This window comes from Zootermopsis nevadensis, unplaced genomic scaffold (genome assembly GCF_977971745.1).
Source record: "Zootermopsis nevadensis isolate Lab colony 2312 unplaced genomic scaffold, Znev_1.0 Znev_ptg000030l, whole genome shotgun sequence".
Classification (NCBI taxonomy): Eukaryota; Metazoa; Arthropoda; class Insecta; order Blattodea; family Termopsidae; genus Zootermopsis; species Zootermopsis nevadensis.
The window spans coordinates 774,663-796,077 of NW_028259162.1; the positions used below are offsets into that span (position 1 = coordinate 774,663).

Genomic DNA, 21,415 nt, shown 5'->3' on the forward strand with positions numbered 1-21,415 from the left:
GTGTGGATTTTGGTCCGCCAGGTTGTGATGCCGTGTATTTCTAAGGTGTTTGCTAATACTTAAGAGAATTTGCGTCACCTTCATTTTCAACAGAAGTGAAGACCACAATCCAAATTTTTACCACTGAGAAACTTAAAGTCTGACAAAACTAGGTGTTGTGTATGTTGCTGTAATGGTGAAGTTAAGTTGTCCGTGATAATTATAAAGCACCACTTCATTAAGATGTGTATGGTAATGGAGGTAAATTTCCACTAGTTCTTGGATTCTAGAGCACATAAATGAATATGCTAAGACATTGATTTCGTGCATTTTCCGTCATTTGAACAGTCATTCGAATGATGCGTTCAATAGTGTAGATTTAAAGGTGCGGAAAATTGTGGATCAAGTACATGAGGACGACTTTGCTTCAGGTCGTTCTAGCCTGAGGTAATTTTATCCTTCACTGTGGGAACAGGTACTTTATAATTTGACGGTGCGGTTGGTAGTCTTGTGTCGTCTGTCATCTCTCTTGAATGTGGCGTGATTGGAGTTTGTTGAATAAACAGATTACATTTGCGATTTGAAAAGTTTTGAGTTATTTATTCGGAACCGAATACATATAACATTGTGAGTGAGTGCGGACTGGGAAAAGGTGGCTATATTTAACTGTTTTACTGACGAACTTATTTGCCGATTAATGTTGGTGCGCCATTAAGTCAGCATGACGCCGGTTTCCGAGGTTGCCCAGCGAATTCTTCATTTCTGCATTGTACGAAGGTATGGAAGTGTTTTACTTTATTTTTTGTTTATAGTTAAGCAATATTTGCCTTTGAATATCTTAAGTTGGCCGTTGTGTTTACGAACAAAGGGAATAGGATATTGTTTGAAATGGTAACCATTTTTATTACGTATTGTGAACGTTTCATGTGTAATCAAATGTGACGGTGGCGTTGTCCTAGAAAATACGTCTCGTGGGCGACTTCTTATTAAAACCAAACCGGCAATAAATCATTGATTAAAATGCAGCCTTTATCAGATTTATAAAGAAATGCGTCATAGCGAATAATTGAATGCTTGACATTCAAGATAGTTCTGTAATGTGTAAATTCTATTGGGTACTTCGCAGTGTGGTGTACATGTATGTTGGCTCTAAGCAGAATCTTGTGTTATGGGCTGCTATATATGTACTGATGATTTATTTTCTTAACATTAAAATTTGTGGTTATAGACTTGCACATTGTAGTAGGGACTGTATACTATTAATTTCCGGTTTCAACAGAAGATTGTTGTTGGTGGTAAATAAACATCAAGACCAATGTTGTACCGTGTGCAAAGAACAGTAAGGAAGTTTGCAGACTAACTCAACTCTGATTAAACTTTACAGTCTCGTTTATAGTAACCCAACTGCAAATATTTTCGTTGGTGGGATATTTGTTATTGCTTTTAACTTCATACGGTAATTATTGGTTTAAATACATCGCTGAATAAGCGATGTTTGCACTGCCCATATCAATCGGGCTTGCAAAAAACAGAATTAATTATAAATTGCCAGACGTCAATTTACGAAAATAAATATTGTGGGCAGATTATACATTCTGCATGAATGTGTGTTTTGAAAAAACAACATTTAATTCACATGTATTAGGTCGTCAGTATTTATAGCTTGTATTTGTGTTCATGATTGCAATGAAGGGAACTGAGTTTCAAATGCGACGAAAATTTCACGGTTCGTACACTGAAGTCTACAGTTTACAGTAGATCAGAGGTGGGCAAAGTAGATGCCAGGTACTACATATTAATGTGTGGTGACAATATCACAATAGCAATTTACGGGATGTCCCCCCCCCAAAAAAAAAAAAATGAAAAAAAACCCACAATGTTAATATTCTGTAATATAATGTGTATAATTTTTATGGGGGACTGTTTGTATAATATAATGGACTTCAATAGAAATGTAAATGGGCCCACACGCTGAGTTACCATTTCCGGTTATCGAACTCGAAACTCAGCATGAGAAAGTCGACTACTTCCTTTTCTCTATCCAGACAAAGCTTGTGTGTGTGTTCACGCGAAGCCACAAACATTTATTTAACTGGGCTGATTCCGGGAATTGCTGTGACTAGTTCCAGCAGAAGCCTAACTGACAGTACCCATTCGGATTGAAAAAAGTGAGGAAGGGGCATTGCTTTCTGCGCATATGGAAATAAACCCTGCCACCTCTGGAGACACGCGAACAAGTTATAAATTTGTGACAGTCGGATTTATCGGGGAACGCACCGCTGGCTTGGCACCGAAACCCTTCGTTTGGAATAGTCGGCGTCGTGGTGGGTGTAGCTGGCGTCGTGATGGGTGTAGCTGGCGTCGTGATGGGTGTAGCTGGCGTCGTGGTGGCGTCGGCGTCTACTGCGGCCCTCGTCCTCTGGCACCCCTGCACCATCGACTCTGGCAAACAGAATTTCCTGTCCGGGTGGAACGCGAAGTTATCCGGGCAGTCTTTCTTGACTGCAGCGTTACCTGAGCACTCTATGTACGAACGACAGTTGTCGGGGTCCTGGAATCTCCCTCGCTTTCCGGTGCATGAGAATTCGCACGCCATGGTCTCGGAATTGAACACCTGGCGCCCTGGGCACTTTCCGACCGATAGCTGGTAGGTGTACGGCGACTTGCGGTTCTTTGTGGCTACTGGGATGCAGATGACGTAGTATGAGGGGTAGGTCGGTAGGGGGACAGGTGACACGTTCGGCTCAGTGCACGGTTTTTCGAGGTTCTTGCACTGATGTTCCGTCTCTGGTCCTGGAGGTTTCGCGTTGTCCGGGTCGACGCTCGTGCATATCCCAAGGTCGGCGTCGAACTTGTCGTCACATTCTCCTGAAATTATTTGAGTACATCGTGAGGATTTCTCCAGCTTCTGCATCCTGACCGACTCCGGGGCCCACCCGGCCTCTTATCCAATGGCAATTGTCTTCATTTTACATTTCATAACAACCTGTGTACATCGGATCTGTCACTTGTACATAATTTCTCGTAGTTTACCCAATTGTAAGACTTGGTCCACCGATATTAATTGGACGTAAATAGAAAGTTGAATCACACTTTTGTGTTGCTTTAGAGACACTAATTACCGTCAACCTAAACGTTTATGTATTTCTCCAATACTTTCTTTTCTTGTCATGACAAGTGTCGTTTCTTACTCATTAGTGGATAAGACTGAAGATGTTTCATCCATACCACGAGTTAAAATTTACGAACTTACTTTTTAAATTTACTTAAATTTTCAGATAATTGTATTCTGAAGTCTCTTGCCGGACTCGGAGTCAAGAGAAATGGAATGTGGTAGATATTATAGAAATTCGTGGCGTTTCTTTAGTCCGTCCAGACGGAAGCTGCAACAGTGCTTTAAGGCAGGTCGCAAGCGTCTTCCAGGTGACCCCGCGGTGGGGCTGCTTACCTGAGAAGTGACTGAGGTCACTGCCACAGACGTGGAACCGCTTGCAGTCGACAGGGTCCGGGAAAAATCCCGGTTGCAGACAGCGGAAAGAGCCCGCTTTATCGGAGTCCTCGCAGGGCTGTGTAGTTGTTGGCTGCGTCGTGCAGGAGGCCTTGCTGCAGCTCATGTCGGGGTCTATTTCTGAGCAGCTGATGTTGGTCAGAGCCGTCAGACCACGCTCCCCCAGATTGGCGCAGACCACTAGCCTGTCGCAGCTCTCGCAGTATGGACCCGAGGCCTTGCATCCTCTCTGACCATCGGCTCGGGTCACCCTGTTTCTCGGCGGATGTGTCACGGGTACACACTGCACAGGAGAGTTACTAGTGACAAGTTGTGATAAATGCTGTCCAGGATTTCTCAGCACCTGTCCTGCTTACTCATTCTTCTGCCCCGCCTCCCGCCCATCGTCGTCATACGTGAAGTTTGAGCCTTTGTCTTGATGTGGTGTTCTAATGACGTAGTGTTTTGTGAACTTTAAATTAAGTATGAAATGCGTTCCCCGTTGACGTTCCGAATTTTAGGGTTCTGAAGGATTAACTTTTGTTGGCTCAGAAATTTTCGTCACCCACAGGAAGTGAAGACCATGATAGTAATCGATTGTACCAAATTTGTGTATTCTTAGTACCGTAATAAAGCAACGTTACGTTAATTCTTCTGAAGATGGAGGACAGTAGGTTCGTTAAGTTACCTCTTCACTGCGGACGCACGTTTTCTCAGGCACTGAGAAGCTGTAGTTCTCTGGACACGGAACTGTTTCGGCTACGAATGTTTTCCCGTGAACCTCTGCGCAGATCAGGAATTGGGCGCAGTCAGCTGGGTGCGGAAAAACCCCAGGCCCCTTGCAGCCACTGTGGACACCCCTTGTTCGGGTTAACTGTGGCTTAGCTTGTGTTGTCTGTTCATATGTGAAACTTACAGGTTCATAGGTCATTTAACGCAAGGAATAAGGAAAGAGACCACTTAAAAGATCTACGCGCAGATGAAAGGATAATATTAAAATAGATATGTATTCGATTGGCTCAGGTTAGTGCTCAATGGAGGGATTTTGTGAGTAGTCTGCACGTAGATACTGCAATTTAATAAATAAATTTACATTACCTTTCGAGGTTTGATTCCGAACTAGAATGTTGCACCTGGAAATGAAATGGAAATAATCTGTCAGTGTTTTTATCTCATGTTCTCACAATGAAATTGTTGCACCGTGTAATATGTTAGAAGTTTACCGACGTTTCAGATGTGCTTTTTTTTCCCACAATGGCCGGACTACAGACGGCGAAACAACCCAGAAGACAGTCGTCACGAGGTAAAAGAGAGACGTCTAGACCTTGTGAACGTTGGACTGAAACTGGAAAGGGCTAGTAGGTTATCCTCGGAGGCTGGAATATAAGTCTTCAAAAAAGAGAGAGAGAGAGACACTCACACCTCCCCCCGGGGGGGGGGGGATACCCTGTTCTCCGTATATGAGGCGCACATTGCCATACGTTTCAGCTCGATGCGTCTCTGACATTCTCGTAATCCCGGCAATTATAATATTTTACGAGGAAATAGAGAGAAATCTTACCAGTACGACGAAGATTGTCAGCGTTGCTTGGAGAAACGTTTCAGAAAGACGTCTTGGAAGCATTGTATCTCGGAGTTCAAAATCACGATGACAACCGGTTTACCCGTGTTAATCCTTCGTAATGGTTTTATAGCGAGACTTTGCACTGTGGTGTAAGTACTGTTTTCTTGCTACCAATTGATCAAACAGTGCAATGTAAACAGAAGAATGAGTTTGTAGGTTACGCGTTTCTAGGAGAGCAAACTTAATTAAGCCCCTGATCTGGGCTGTATCCTTGTAGAGAAGTATGCATGTGTCCGTGTGTCCGACTCTCAGGAAGAAAGAATTTGTGAAGTCACAAGGGCGTGGCATGTCTCTCTCTTCTTCTGGAAGTACGCGGTTCGAATTCCATTCGTCGACTGGATCCTCAATTCAGTTTTCTGTATTTTCCCCATGCTGATGCTGGTACGTTACCTTAAAGTAGGCCACAACCTCTGCCCCACTCCTCTCTTTCCACTACATGGGAAATAATCTTCAGACCAACGAAATTTTTGTGTGGATTCCTACTTGTTGGTGGTGTAGACCAGTGGTATTCAACCTTTTTTGTTCGCGTACCCCCAGATATAATTTCTCTTCAATTTATACCCCCAAAGTTGTTGGTGTATAATTCAAGTTATACATAGTATATAATCTACATCTAAAATAAATTAAATAAATTACATTACTGATTATTCAGTGTTTATCATAAATTAATATATTTTTTTAAAATTTCACGTACCCCCTAAGATGTCTTCGCGTACCCCTTTGAGACACAGTTGCAGTTCTAATGAATGGGGGCATAGACTTTGAGAAGCTGACACACGCTTAGCTGGTCAAGGAATTTCCCGCCTTCTGTGAAACACGAAGGCTTATTGTCGTGTTCGCAAGAACCCTTCATGAACGAGGTAAAAGAAAGAGGCCACTTGGGGGACCCAGAAGTAGATGGGTCTTCAATACCTGTTACGGGAGGGTGTGAACTGGGATAATCGGGAAAGGGGCCGGTGGCTGGCTCTTGTGAACACGGTAATGAACTTCTCTGAAAACTGGAGTACGCATTTTGAAAATGTTGCTTGTTTCTATGGAGTGTGCAGTGAAAGGCGGGTTCCTTTTCCTGCTGCTAAGTTTGTTAGGTTAGGTTGGCCGAAGTAGGTCGCAGAGCACTCCGCGTGCATCCTCGTGGTGTTTACGCAGATGAAACGGCAAGGCGTTCTTTGTATTTCTCTGTCATAAAAAGTCGTACACATGTGTTGTGTAGACAGCTGGTGTTTTCCTCTTGTTCGCGAACACTGGGACGCAAACTGTGGTTCATGTCTGAGAATTCGAAGTTGGCGGTCTTAAGGGTTGCAGCGTATTGTATTCTCGTAGAAACTCGCCGATTTTTCGGAGGTACTTGCTGCTTCCATCGTCAGGGCGATCGGTCAGTTCCGAAGAGACTGCGCGACGCAACATTACTGAAGACTGTCATTTTTTTTTCTGGAATGTCTTCATTACGTATATAAATGTATCAAGAATGTATTTATGCCTTTCTTTGAAATATCAGGCAGTGCTATTGATTGGATTGATAGTCCGCTCTAAATGTTTTATTTAACGACGCCTTTTCAGGAGCTCAGACTACGTAGCGTCGAATGGTACGTTGCGTAATGAATAATGAATTGGAAAAGATAGGAAAGGAAGCGGTCGTGGCTTAACTTGATTCAGATATATCCTGGAATTTGCTTGGAGGTTAGGTTTTGTCAATGTCATTCCCTAGATTATGAGTTTTGTCCTTAATATCTCACCGGGAATTGAGCTCGATTCGCATAAACAACTTAAGAAAATTTATGAGGTGAGATTCGTGGAAAGGCGTTTCTGTATAATAAACAAGATTTACAAGCCCGGCGCCATGCCATTGAGGCAAGAGAAGAAACGTAAAATCTTACTTCAAACATGGGCGTTTTTGATACAACGTAAGGACACAAATACCTCAGATAACACTCGGGGTCACATTGGGATCACAAACATAATTTCGCAATTCTTGCGTGACTTCTGCAAAGGGATATAAGGCTGGACGGAGGGTTTGGATGGATCGAGACTGTCAGGAATGGAAGCGCACAGCAGACGGGGTTTCATCGCACTGGCGATTTTGGTGCTCACAGCTTCTCTTGCGGTAATTTGACATCTGTTTTTATTTCTTGTAGAATCGTTTGATGAGGTCCGGTTGACGACTGTTTTTTTTTTTGGAAAAAAACCTCTTCATTACAACAAACAGGTAGAAAGTTCTTGCTCTGAAATTCCAATGCCGAAAAGGTTTCACTAATCGTTTAACAAACTGTGCATTGCATTGCAGGGTAATGCGTCTTTGAAATTAATATTCGTTTATGGTTTGAATTTCCGACACGTAGAAGAAACGTCGGTCCGAAACTGAGCCATAAACTTTTCGTTTCAGAAAGAATAGTTTGAATAATGAATTGGAAAAGATAGGAAAGGAAGCGGAGTGTTCGAAATAGACTGCTTGCTTAAAATTGCTGTCCATTATAGTGAGTATATGTAGGTGTGTGCTGCACAGTGCCTTAAGTATTTTCGTCTGATATGCAGAGACTTATTTGTGTTTCTTCCTGTCGGGGCCTTTAGAACTAAAGGAAAATCAATTTTTCTTTGACGAACTTCGTACCTGTTTTAAATTCTAAAACCAGATGTCAGTTGTCATGTAACGTATTATTTAATTTCTCATGTTTAGAGATTGTACGCTTTTTATAAGACTGTTTTTGGCGGATATAGTTAGTATTAATACAAATCTTGTCGCCTTCAGAACAATTATAACGCCAGTAGTCAATTTCTTTTTGTGGAACACTGCTTAACTGGATAACATTAAGTTAACTGCAGTGGTGAAAGTCTGTCATGGTGTAACACCAGACATTAACCATTAATGTTCATTTCTAAGTAGTCGATGCATTTGCTTGAAGAATGCGCTCATAATAGACCAATAATATTGCTCCAAAATCGTATATTGATTTAGAGACGCAACACTTTTCTTTTCCGGCCCTTATAGCTGTGTGAAGAGGGTTCCACTGACCTAGTGGCCTTGCCTTCTACAGAAGAATCCGTTCCGAGAGAAAAATGCAGTAAAGACGGACACATCTGCAACAACTGTACCAGCGCACCGTTTTGCGTCTCCCTTCCGAACGGGGATTTCCTAAATGCCGGTGATTATAACTGCGAGGATCAAGATTCCGCCAAGCCGTACTGCAGTGCTGGGGTGTGCGGAGCAGAGCCTTCCTCAGGATGCGAACCAGAGTTACAGAAGCCCACCCTGTTCCACTGCACCGTCGACGGGTACGTTCCTGACCCGGACGACTGTCACAAGTTCCACTTCTGTGTCAAGAATCAAGCCACCACGTACCCTTGCTCCGCTAATTACGTCTATAGCCACGAGAAGAAGTCGTGCGTCCGACAGAGGACCAGCGCGGACTGCGCGGTCATCAAGTGTAAATACGCAGTTCCGTTTGAGTACGTCGTCTACCCCAAGGATCCCAGCGTTTATGGCCTTTGCGTACGTAACAAGACGACTTTGGTGTTCAGATGCAGGGATGGAGAGCAGTTTGATATCAAGACAAAGGAATGCAGCTTTGTGTGTAAGAAGGAAGGTCTATTCCCAGTTGAGGGCGACGATAAGAAGTACCACGAATGTGTTTTAATCAGCTCGAATAAATTTGAAGTCTTTGAGAGGGAATGTCCACCTGGCAGTAAGTTTGATTCTGACAAACAGCGTTGCGAAATTGAGTAATAAAATATGTGGGAAGAAAAACTTCTCTTCTGGGCAGAATTATTTAGACATTTATATCAGGAACACTGTTCTCCGTTTCTCTGTTTCTACAGCCCCAAAAGTTTCATATTTTCCTTTATTAATTAGTGTCTTAGAAGGGAAGTTTCGCCCAAAGTGACGAAGTTTTAGACACACTCGCAGCTTTCCAATTTTGAATTGCCTTGCCGGATAATTTTCTGTGCATATCATAAACTGTCATTATAGCAGATGAGGTATATAAATGTTTTACTGTTTTTGTGTTACGTATTAAAAGCGTTAGTCCAATCGGTATTTGTATTTTTTAAAGTAGCTTACGTCTTCAGAACTGCGTTGAGTTATGCTTCTTTAAACTCTCACCTACACAGAATTACCACAGTCACCATCTTAAATAGAACAGACAGAGTTAGAATTCATAATCTGCCTTACCTGTCACACCGTGTCGTTCCTACCGGGCGGATGAAATTCGACGGATTATTTTAAAGCCGATTAGAGTCTTGCATGCATTATGAAAGTCTAAAAAAATCGTGTGACGTAGGTAAGAGACCATGCGGTGTACAGCCAATGCAATTATACTCCTTGTGTTTAATGTGTTCCAGTGTTGGGATCTTGATGTCTGAGGGATGTCGTTTTATGTTTAGCGTTAGAGGTGTTTGATAGAATTTAATAAAGATTTAATGTGTACACATTTCAATGCACGAGGACATGTGCCCTTTTTTATTATTTCATACACGGCGTGACCCTTGCTGTCCCTCTGCAAAAACATACCAGCTTCAAGTTCCATCTTCCTTTACCTGCCGAGTATCAGCATTACTTAATTTAACACAGAACTTTACATAAGACCTTGCATATGTTTCTTTTATTATTTATTGCAATTAGGGTGTATTGGCCATAGAAATTTCAGCGGGAACTTGTAGATTAATAGCGAACATAAGACGAGCAAATCACGATGATTGATACACTGGCTACAGGTTTAGAGAATTGGTAAGGATAATTACCACAGCCGACTCCGACAGTTAAGACCAAGCCTACTTTACAGAATTAAATGTTTATGTCGTCTTATCTTCCACCGCAAAAATGACGAACGTAGCACCGCCAGTGATTAAACGCAGTAGAAAAATCTCCTGATGGCTTTGGACATCCCCTGCCGCTTCTTGGAAAACTTCCCGCCGATGTCAGACAAAACGTCAGTGCATTTGTTGTTTTCGTTCCTCTTGGCGACGTCAAGTGCCGTGGCCCCGTTGTAGTCCCTCAGGTTTGGCGGCGCCCCGTTCTCGATGAGCGTGCTCACGCAGTCCGCGTGCCCGCTGTCTGCCGCACAGTGCAATGGCGTGTAACCCTTCTTGTTTCGCGAGTGAACGTCTGCCCCATTCTCCAGCAACAGCTCAGTGCAGCTGAAGTGACCCCACATGGCCGCAAAGTGCAGTGCCGTGTTCCCATAAACCGTCTTCGTGTTCAGGTCTGCCCCGTGCTCAAACAGAGCTTTCAGTAAATCCAGGTGACCCCTTTTGGCGCCGACGTGTACGGCCGTCTCTCCTCGGTTGTTCGTCGCGTGGATATCGCACCCGTGTTCTAGCAGGAGTCCGGCGCAGAGGACGCTGCCGCAGAAGGCTGCTGCATGCAGTGGAGTGTCCCCTCTCAGGGTCTTCTTCCTGACGTCGGCACCGCTGTCAAGCAACATTTTTACACAAGACAGGTGGCCCTCAATTACGGCCGCATGTAATGGCGTCTCGGAGTTCTTGTTGGCTGCATGAATATCAGCACCGTGGCTCAGTAAGTTCCTTAGCGCCGTGACGTCACCGTTCATCGCCGCCACATGGAGGGCAGTGTCGCCATCTGCATCCCGGTTGTTGACGCCGATCCCTCTGTCCAGTACGGTGTTGATAGTCTCCCTGTCTCCGCCGTCGACTGCGAGGTGGAGCGTCGTCGCTCGTTGTCGAGTCGTCGCCACGAGATTAGCGCCGTTTTCTAACAAAACCTTAATGCATTTCGGGTGGCCGAACACAGAAGCCGCGTGTAGGGCGGTGTTTCCTTCGCCTGAGCTTATATTCATGTCTGCGCCTCTGTCAATCAGCTCTTTTATGCATATTACATTGCCGTTCTCTGCTGCTACTATCATGGCTGTCCTTCCGATCTTATCTTGCTCATTTGGGTCCGAACCTTTATCTATCAACATCTTCAAGCAGTTAACGTGGCCCTCTTGAGCTGCGAGGTGCAGAGCCGTGGATCCGTCGGACCTCTTGGCATTTATGTCGGCGCCGTGCTCTATCAGAACGTTCATGCACTCCATCATTCCAAATGCCGACGCACTTTGCAGTACTGTGCTCCCGTCATTTGTTTTCCTTGATATGTCAGCTCCTTTGTCTAGGAGAGCTTTGACGCAACCCAGGTTACCCGCGACGGCGGCAAAGAACAGAGGCGTTGCTCCGATGTCGTTAGTGACTTCCACGTCGTCTCCGTTGTCGACGAGCAAGGTGACACATTTAGTGTGACCATTCTGTGCTGCAGTATGCAGAGCTGTTGTCCCGTGTTCGGTCTTAAAACTTTTATGAGCTCCTTTTTCAAGTAGAACTTTCAGGCAGTCTTCATGTCCGAATTCTGCAGACAGGTAGAGTGGTGTGCATCCGGCACAGTTCGTTGCGTTTATGTCAGCATCATTTTCAATAAGGATCTTCAGACACTCCGCGTTCCCGTCCCTTGCTGCTATATGCACTGCCATATCTCCGTTAGGTAGGGTGGAATGTAAGCCCGCTCCATGATGTAATAGAAACCTCACAATTTTCGATAGCCCAAGTGATGTTGCAGTGTGCAGAGCGGTTCCGCCACCCGCGTTCTTGTCATTAACATCCGCTCCTGCTGCCAGAAGTCTATCAGCGCATTCCACGTGCCCTTCGTGAATCGCATAGTGTAAAGGAGTGGCGCCATGCCCATTCCTAGCCTGCACGTTTGCTCCGTTTTCAAGTAATACAGCAAGGGACTCGATATCTCCGTGAGCGGCTGATATGTGCAAGCCAGTATCCCCGTCTTCATCACTCTGGTTTACGTCAGAACCTCTCTGCAGTAACAACTTGGTGGATTCCAAGTGCCCCGCTGTCAACGACACCTGCAGCGCGGTGTTTCCATGTTGTGCCCTGGCATCCAGATCTGCCCCGTTGTCCAAAAGAAACGCGATGCTGTGTGTGTGACCCCTGGAAGCAGCCGCGTGAAGGGCCGTGCCGTGACCTCCGACACTGATGTCAAATCCTCTCTGGAGGAACAGTTTCAGGCACTCTACTTGCCCTTCAAGGGCCGCCATATGGAATGCACTTGCTCCCTGTTCATTGACGATTTCCATGTCCGCCCCGTTGTCCAGGAGATACGCGATACAGTGGGCATGGCCTCTTGACGCTGCGGCATGCAACGCCGTCCCTTGCCCACCGCAGTCCAAGTTAAGTTGGGCTCCTCTCTCGGTCAGCAGTCTCAGACAATCCACGAAACCTTCAAACGCGGCGAGATGAACTGCTGTAGCACCCTGCTCGTTTCTTCCCGACGGGTCAACCCCCTTCTCTAAGAGGTATGCCACGAGGCCGGTGTGTCCCCGGGACGATGCCAGATGCAACATGCTGCTGCCGCCGTGGATGGTTGCGTCGTAGTCCGCACCTCTCTCAATTAGCAGCTTTACACATTCCAAGTGGCCGTGCGCGACAGCCCTGTGCAGAGGCGTTGCTTTCGAATCGTTCCTGATCTCTGGGTCTGCTCCGTGTTCCAACAAGAGGGCGAGAAAATCCACGTATCCATTCGCTGCGGCAACGTGTGCCGGTGTGTTTCCATCAGAGTCTTTGATGTTGAGGTCTGCGCCTTTCGTCTGTGCCAGCAGCTTTGCACAACCGAGATTATTATCACAGATCGCCAAGTGGAGAGGGGTTGACGCTTTGTCGTTTCTTATGTTGACGTCTGCACCTTTTTCTAGCAGCACGGAGGTGCAGTTAGTGTGACCTCGAGATGCTGCGATGTGGAGACATGTATGTCCCTTGTAACTGCGTCTGTTAACGTTTGAGCCCATCTCAAGAAACAGTTTCACGTAGCGAGAGAGCCCGTCGAACGCTGCCTGTTCCAGAGCTGTCGCTCCTTGTCGATTCGTCGCATGAACGTCTGAGCCGTGGTCCAGGAGATAAGCAACACAGTCGTAGTGGTCGTGGGACATAGCCGCGTGGAGCACTGTGCCCTGATCTTCAAGATTCTCGTTGATGTCACAGCCTGCCTTCACCAACACTTTGAGAACATTCAAGTGGCCTTCCGTCGCGGCTAGCTGGCACGCGGTCCCAACTCTGAGGTTTGTGTTTGCAACCCATCGGTTGTGCTGCAATATGACGGCAACACATTCAGGATGTCCACCGATCGATGCCACGTGGAGTGAATTGTAGCCATCCTCGCGAGTAATTGTCGGGTCTGCTGAGTTATCTAGGAGAGCTATCACGCAGTCCAGTTGTCCGCAGGCAGCCGCTTTGTGCAATGGCGTCTGACCCCTGGGATCTTTCATGTTAATGTTCGCCCCGGAATCAACCAGTGCCCTGAGACAGTCTGTGTGCCCGGCTTCAGCAGTAATATGGAGTGCGGATTCTCCTGCCTTGTTCGTTGCGTTTGGATCAGCGCCCGCGGACAGCAGTATCCCCGTACTTTCAACGTGACCCTTAGCTACTGCCACGTGGAGGTATGTTGAGCCGTCAGCGTTCCTGGCTTCAGTGTCAGCAGCGTACTGCAGCAAGACTTTCAGACACTCGCCTTTCCCACCGCCAGTTGCAGCGTGTATGGGGGTGTTTCCTTCGTTGTCAGGTTTACCCAAGTTTCTACCGTTCTCAGCCAGAAGCTTCAGACATTCAAGATTCCCTCCCAGAAGACAGCAGTGCAGCGGGGTTTCACCCTGGTTGTTGGCTGCATCCATGTCCGCGCCGTTATCTAGTAAGAACCGCATGACTTCGGCGTCTCCCCTTGTCGCTGCCAGATGGAGGGCGGTTTCCCCGGTTTCGGTGACGAGGTTGACAGCAGCGCCTCTCTTGATCAGCAGCTTGACACAGTCGGCACGCGCTCCGAGTGTGGCGAGGTGAAGTGCGGTCATTCCCGTCTCGTTCCTGGAGTCGATCTGGGCGCCTCTGTCCAGCAAGAATTGGACGCAGTGGGTCCTGCCGTAGTCGCTCGCGATTTGAAGAGCTGTGTTCCCTTTATTGTCCCTGACGTCCGTCTCCGCGCCCCGGTCCAGGAGCAGTCTGACGCACTGTGTCTGGCCATACCCCGCCGCGATGTGTAGCGCCGTCTCCCCGAACTGATTCCGTTCCCCGATGTCTCCTTCGTCCAGCAGACGGGACAGTTGTGCCTCGTCGCCGGCCCCTGCAGCCTCGTGCAACAGCGAGTTTCCCATATCTGGACCAAGAAAGCTAAGCCGTTTTACCGACTCTCGTGTCTGCCTTCTTTCTTTATCTATCAGTCAGTCTATCTTTTCATTTCTCCAGTTGTTATCTGAATTATTGCGTTACAATCATGTGAACGAAATATAATTACAAAATCCAAGGAAAACAATTACCTTTAGTATAACTATTCGCCCTTAAAACCTATCTCTTGAAACGCGGTGTAATGTTATACGCCCATGTGCAAATCTTTCCTTAAGTTGTCTAGGCCCTTCGTACGGGGCTCCAGAAATCCGGTCGTCCGCTCGCCACGAAGTGGCGGAGACCGGTGTTGACTATACAGAAATTAGAGTAACGGGTGATGCTTCTTAGTGGGAGAGCGAATATTTTTAAGTGGCTGACGGATTTTATATGTTAATTATTTCTGTAGACATACTTCTCATCTCAGTGGGCACTGCATATCACCCCGATATGAATCATAATGTTACTCTTTGTGTAATTTTCTCTATCTTCTTATTACTCTCCGTCTCTTAGGTCTGATTTCGGTTTATTGGTTCATAGTTCAAAAACTCAATCTGTTGGTCCGTTACCTTGAGACATCAATTTCTCATTAGTACATAACAAGACATAGAAGTTCAGTTTTCTTTGCCGATATTTTAATATTCCCAGATAACAGGTGGTCATTTTGTAAACTGAATATCACCAAACATTTCCAAAATTAAATGTGCTGTTAATGCAGACAAATTTAATTCCATAGGAAATTAAATTTACTTTATCGCAACTCACTTGCCTGAGAACAATTTTAATATTGTCATATGACCTTGCTGGATCTTCCGAATGGAACTCTGAGAATTCCCCCCCACCACAAAAAATTCTGTATGCGTTTTTAATCGCATCCGTCCTACGCAGATAATCGTTATATAAACTCTGTCTGAAACATCAAGATGGCTACCCAATCCCTCTCGCAGCCAACCTTATGGAAGTAAAGTCCTGCATGTTCAACGAGATTTCCCTGTTTCAAGAATGTCTATGTGCAACAGTTTCATACTAACCCTCATGGAACCAGAGACATTTATATTTTGTCTTTGCAGCAAGTATTTACATTAAATTGTAGGAAATATCAGTGTTTTTTCATATAAAAATATTCTCGTAATTAATTTAACATAGTAGGCCGTTTACCTTCTAGGAGCAGGTAGCCACCACCTTCGTGCTCGAGACAGTTTGCGTATTCCATAGGCCTCTGACGACAGCAGTTTCTTAATTACGATGATAATAACTGGGATTTATTTAAATAATCTCTCGACGTTAAACACTCACGTTTTCAGATTGTACAAACTAGTTTGAAAGGGTACGTTTAATCGCCTGATAAGCGTCGTTCAAATTCACTTATGTCTACTACAACTTGCAACATTGCATCAAGACAGCGATTGTGAGTGTTTCTAGAGTGAGAAAGGATTTTGAATATGGCACAAAATATAGACTGTTTGTTCTTAGGGTTTCTTGAGTACTGTTTGAAACATAATTCGTTGTGGCGTCGGTATTATTTGACGAAATTCAAGGCGATAGTCCGTGAAAGAATCGGATACTCCTTCCACCACACACACACGTACCTGAAAACAGCGACAGTTGTCCTTGCGTTGAACTTTCTAGGATATCTGTTTCGACCCCCGTCTCTCGCTGTCGTACCTCGTTTACCGGTTTTTCACGGCAAATATTTTCTGAGACCACCAGAGCGATTTTCCTGTCACCACCTGTGACACTTCCAACTACTTAGAGAGCAAACTTACCAGTCCATCGTCAGAAGACACAGTTACGACACTTCAGTTCTCCTCGCGGCGTGTTCCTTTGTGATATCAGCGACGATTAGCGCTTCGCTGTTAATTTAACATTGTTTATCTGTTTAATCATACATGACGTCATTAGAACTATACTTAGGAGGTAGGCTGTAAGATATAGCTGAGTGAGACCTTGTGATGCATACAGAGATCGCGAGGCAGGTCCTACTTTCGTGCCTCAAATTGCGTAGCGTTGTACCCGATAACATTCAAGGTGGTCCGATAAGGTTGTGTTTTTTTCTGACCGATTCCGTCACAAAACCTAGTTCAGTGGGTGGGGGAATGAGTGAGCAAGGTCCATTGATTTCTAATGGACCCACATTTTCATCAGTTTCAGAGTGTGTCAGACGAAGAACATAGTTTAGAAATCGAATAATTATTTTTAATATAGTTATTGATGTTCGTGGAAGAAATTTTCAGATTAATATTTTGAAAACGAGGGGGAAGTGACAATAATACGAGACGCAGTAAAAGAAATTGAATATATAAACATAAAAATGTGTATTTTAAAGAAAACTGATATTAGTTCATAGAACGGAAACGTATTGTTAACCCGGTTTAAGAATCCAGTCCGTACCGCGAAGAAAACACGACGCTTCACCATTACAAAGATCAACTCGTTAACGCTGTTTAAGGAAATAATCGCTGTTTACAGTGAGAATAATAATGAACCAATACATACAAAATGCACTTATGTTACAGCAGGTGGTACATTTATTGACCGCTTGATCATTCTTATCATTAAACGTTGAATTATAAAATCAAGGTGTTTGTAGTGTGCACAGCGTGGGAAAATGACTTCAAATTTAATTTCTTGACTATGTCTATGGATAACAAGCTATTATACTTAGAGAAATATAGATTTTACAAATTTATTTTACTATAAAAAGATCATAGAGCTATCATTTCACGTGGTAACCACTTCTCCATCTGCTGTGAACTTCCGATATTAACGTAAAACTTGCACTTCGCGGCAACTAGTTCCAACACTTTACGTGTCGGTTGAATTTCGAGAACGGTAAACTGCAGATTTGTAATTTGAATTCCCCCCCCCCCCCCCAAGAGCCACAAATATTTAGCTGATGATAGAAGAGTTTATTTTTACTCGTACTCTATATAAGAACAAATATGTTGCGAGAATGAGTTGTGATCGTGTTACTTCCTCCTGGTGATCCTCGATGACCTCTTCTTGGTGAGAAAGCTGACGCAGTCGGCGTGGTTGTGCTCTGTGGCCAGGTCCAGAGCCGTCTTCCCGTCCACCGTGCGTCTGTCCTGCTTGGCGCCGCTGTGAAGGAGCAGTTTCAGGGTCGCCAGTCTTCCCCCACGTGCTGCGCAGTGCAGCGGAGTCCACCCCACGGAACTCTTCGCGTCCACTGGCGCTCCGTTCTCCAGCAGCTCCTCCACACAGCTGAGGTGCCCATTTTGGGCAGCAGTGTGCAGTGGCAACCACTTTCCCCTGGTCTGCATTCCCGGGTTCGCACCCTTACGAAGCAACATCTTGACCGCTTCGGTGTGTCCGTTCTGAGCGGCTATGTACAATGCTGTGCACTGTTCGCCGTCGGTCGCTTCGTGAACAGTCGCCCCGTTGTCGAGGAGCGTCTGAATGCACTTCGCTTGTCCACTCTGGGAAGCGCGGTGCAGCGCTGTCCAGCCGTCGCTCCCTCGGGCATTCACGTCGGCTCCTTTCTTCACGAGCGCGAGGACGCAGTCTGAGTGACCGCTGTGTGACGCAACGTGGACGGGCGTCAACCCGCCAGCGCTCTTCGTCCCAACGTCAGCTCCGCGCGAGAGTAGCAGTTTGACGCACTCGATGTGACCATTTTGTGACGCTATGTGCAGAGCTGTCCACCCACCCTTACTCTTGTCGTTTACGTCAGCTCCAACCTCGATTAGAAATTTTACGCAGTTTGGGTTCCCGTTTTGTGCAGCCAGGTACAGCGCCGTGTTGCCCAGGGCACTCTTCATTCGAACGTCCGCACCCTTGTCGATCAGCATCTTGACACATTCCCAATGGCCGCACCTCGCAGCCCTGTGCAGAGCCGTGTGCCCATATATGGTTGTCGCGTGCTTATCTGCCCTGTGACGTAGCAGCAACTCGGCACACTTGAGGTGCCCCCTCTCAAGAGCTTTGTGAAGTGGAGTCCCGCCTTTGTCGTCTTTTGAATCGACCTTTGTGCCCTTCTCAACCAGTGCCTTCACACAGTCCACGTGCCCTTGTTCCGCCGCTTTGTGAAGGGCTGTCAGTCCCAAGACGTTTTTGGCATGAACATTGGCTCCCTTCTTTAGCAATATCATGACGCAGTCTAGACGACCGCTGGACGCTGATACGTGGAGCGCCGAATCGCGTTCGGGTGTTGTTGCGTGAATGTCTGCGTCGTACTTGAGCAGGATCTCGAGGGACTTGACGTCTCCATTTTCAGCAACCGTGTGGAGGACGGTGTACCCTCTGCTGTCCTTTGCGTTGGCATTTGCTCCGTTCTTTAGGAGTGCCTTAAGAGAATCGTGAGAGGTAACGTGCAGGATTTCCGAGTTCACTTTCGCTCCATGCTGCAGCAGCAGGTGCACGCAGTTCGTGTGACCTTTCTCTGCCGCGACGTACAGCGGGGTCCACCCTTCCGCCACCGTCTTCTCGTTTGAGTTTGCTCCGTTCTCCAGCAGCAGTCTGACGCAGTCGAGATGTCCACTCTGTGCGACCGTGTGCAGCGGGGTCCACCCTCCTGTGCTTTTCGCCTTGACGTCTGCGCCCCTCTCGAGAATCATCTTGACGCAGTCGAAGTGCTCGTTGAGTGCGGCTATGTGTAGAGCGGTGACGCCCTCTGAGTCCCGGGCGTTGACGTCCGCGCCTTTATCCAGGAGAAATTTGACGCAGCCCAGAGCTTTGAAAATAGTGGCGGTGTGCAGGGCGGTCACCCCCTGCTCGTTCTTGGAGTCGAGTTTTGCACCTCGCTCGAGCAGAAGCCGAATGCACTCCACGCTCCCGTTCTGAGCTGCTATGCGCAAAGCGTTCTCGCCGAACTCATTCGCCGTCTCGATGTCCGCTCCCTCGTTCAGCAATCTCTTGGCATACTTGAGATCGCTGGACCAGATAGCTTCTAGGAAAGATGCGTTGAGTTTCTCTGTTTGGCTGCCCATTTCTTGTTGCTCGTTTACACAAAATGACGATCTGAAAACAGAACATTCACAAATCAGCTTTCTAGTTACGTGCATGACGCTTCAGATTATTTGGTAGGGCCCTAATATGAGCCTCAGAAATCTAAGCTTCACAAAGCTAATATTCGCAAGGCCTCTACCTATACAGGAGAAAAGAACGGTCATGCCTCGAGTAGGATTCGAACCCACGGTCCCAGTGACCGCGCGGGACGATGTGTACTTTCACTAACTAAACGCGCGCTAAGCTGTTCGGAAATATCTTATCGCGTTTCGCATAAGTTCTCCTTTCGATGATTCATGTTCGCGATATGCCGACGCTGCCGGGCAGGTAGCAACACGTTCGCTGCCTGAGTCATGCTCCGATGCGGACGTAGTAGGTAACTGATTTGTAATGACACATGACCAGTAGATCAGAGATCATTGATTAAATGTTTGGAACAAGATGATTTCAGTTATCGCGATGTATAGTCTGTTTTTCACGGAATTACATGGTGATGGGCATTACCTGAAAAACAAAAATTCATATTGTGCCTGCCGGTCGAGAATTTTCCGCCCTCAAGGTTGATCGACGTGTTCACAAGAGCCCGCCACTTCATCCAAACCCTAACAGTACTTCACATCTTGTTTATTCAATATCCATTTTAATAATATCCTTCTATTTACGCCTAGGTCTCCCAGCCATCATTCGAATCATATTTAATAAGTAAAAGTGAAAATAATAAGTACACACACACACATCACTTACTTGTCACTTCCATCCGCAGCGTCTGGTTCGTCGGCACTTGACTTGTCCTCGTTCAGCTCGACGATGGTTGCTTCCTCGATAAGGCACTGAGTCAGTGGGCCGCCCTGTTCTCCCACTTACCTGCCGACCACGCGATACGTGCCTCAGCACGGACTGAAGGTCGAATATCGGGGCATTCACGCTCATTTCTTGTCACACCGGATTGTAAGAGACCGTATCCTGTCTCAAGGTTCTTCAGACACCATAAAGCTTCCGGTCCAGTTTTATGAAAAAACCCTGTGGTCAGCTGATAAATTTCAATGCAGGGCATTTGTTAAACGACTGTCGTGGTTGACATCCATGTATTGTACTCACAGAATCACGACCGAATGTTCGTCATTTACAATAGACAATTATCTGAAGTAGTTTGTAGGTTTGATCTCGATGTTATTGGCGATGTCTGGTTGTTGGGAGAAATTTTTCTCTTGCCTGAAATAGAGCGGTCACGTGGTAACTCCGTGGAACTGATAAGGAAAATATACACGTCACTGATAACGGCTTTGAGGTTAGAATGTTGGGTATTTCTTTATTTGTGTCAACTCAAGTGGGATGATAACACCAGGTTATTATTGTACAACGATATTCCGACTCTTACAACAATTTAAAAGATTGTACATTCTCTTAAGAGTTAGTTAGGGCTGGCGATCTACAATCTATGGTGATTATTGTCCGTAAGTACAGGGAAACAGTACACTTAACGTGGAATAAATATCGTAAATATATAATAAATTATTATTGTCTAACAAAATATGAACAATTCATCTAATTATATTTATCTCGTCATTAGTGAAATTGATTTTTAAATTTACCCCTTATTACAAAGGAACTGTACATCCGATTTATAATTATGAGAGAAGAATTTTTGAAAGTTGAATTTTCTGTCATTAACTTTCACGTACTCGTTTACCAATGATTTAATTAGGGGCTTGTATAAAATTAATTGCACCATATTAACATTCGATTACAATAATTATTGTCAGTAATCTCACATGTCTTGACATTATATAATATCCAGAAAGGTTAAGGTCGCAGAAACCTGACATTATTATTTTATATATGACATAATTTTATTTGGTAATATTATTGTCATTAGTATCGGCATGAAAAATAATTCTTATGGCATTTTGGAATTCTCGCTTGCATGGCCTACGTCGATGTGTTAAGGCGTTGAACATTCCCATTGTGGTTACAGAAAAACAACATTTAGGAGCATATAATTTTATTGTCTGATTTTTGTTTATGACTGTCGATCGACTGTGCGTTTCAACTGCAGTTGTTATGAATTTAAAACCATTGTATCTGTACGCAACATAGACCAACTTGATTTATAAATGTACGCACTATTTATTTATAAGCAATGAAATGTGCGTGTGTGTGTGATGTCATTTGAGATCAGAATGGAAGACATTTTTGTTGTATTGTGCTACGGTACTCCCGTCGAA

General features: G+C 45.4%; 3 protein-coding genes across 4 annotated transcripts; 1 reads left to right on the top strand and 2 right to left on the bottom strand.

Annotated features, from left to right (window-relative positions):
• Nucleotides 1–551: 551 nt before the first annotated feature.
• Nucleotides 552–5,167, bottom strand: LOC110827804 (uncharacterized). 2 transcript variants are annotated; one of them, XM_087359043.1, is made up of 5 exons: nt 5,028–5,167; nt 4,565–4,599; nt 4,155–4,326; nt 3,428–3,770; nt 552–2,847 (listed from the first exon to the last, which is right to left on the bottom strand). In XM_087359043.1, the coding sequence occupies exons 1-5, from the start codon at nt 5,088–5,090 to the stop codon at nt 2,099–2,101; spliced, it is 1,362 nt and encodes a 453-aa protein (XP_087215169.1). In that variant the 5' UTR covers nt 5,091–5,167; the 3' UTR covers nt 552–2,098. The 2 variants fall into 2 exon arrangements, with proteins under 2 accessions (XP_087215169.1, XP_021915514.2); XM_022059822.2 differs by having other exon boundaries at nt 4,155–4,314; nt 5,028–5,166.
• Nucleotides 5,168–7,080: 1,913 nt separating this feature from the next.
• Nucleotides 7,081–9,517, top strand: LOC110827807 (uncharacterized). The gene is made up of 2 exons (XM_087359048.1): nt 7,081–7,191; nt 8,074–9,517. Exons 1-2 carry the CDS (start codon nt 7,126–7,128, stop codon nt 8,806–8,808), a joined length of 801 nt encoding a protein of 266 aa, XP_087215174.1. The 5' UTR covers nt 7,081–7,125; the 3' UTR covers nt 8,809–9,517.
• On the bottom strand, nt 9,512–21,368 carry LOC110827801 (uncharacterized). Its single transcript, XM_087358825.1, has 4 exons — nt 19,935–21,368; nt 17,198–19,202; nt 15,815–15,974; nt 9,512–14,220 (listed from the first exon to the last, which is right to left on the bottom strand). The coding sequence occupies exons 2-4, from the start codon at nt 19,169–19,171 to the stop codon at nt 9,926–9,928; spliced, it is 6,429 nt and encodes a 2,142-aa protein (XP_087214951.1). The 5' UTR covers nt 19,172–19,202; nt 19,935–21,368; the 3' UTR covers nt 9,512–9,925.
• Between the last annotated feature and the right edge of the window lie 47 nt (nt 21,369–21,415).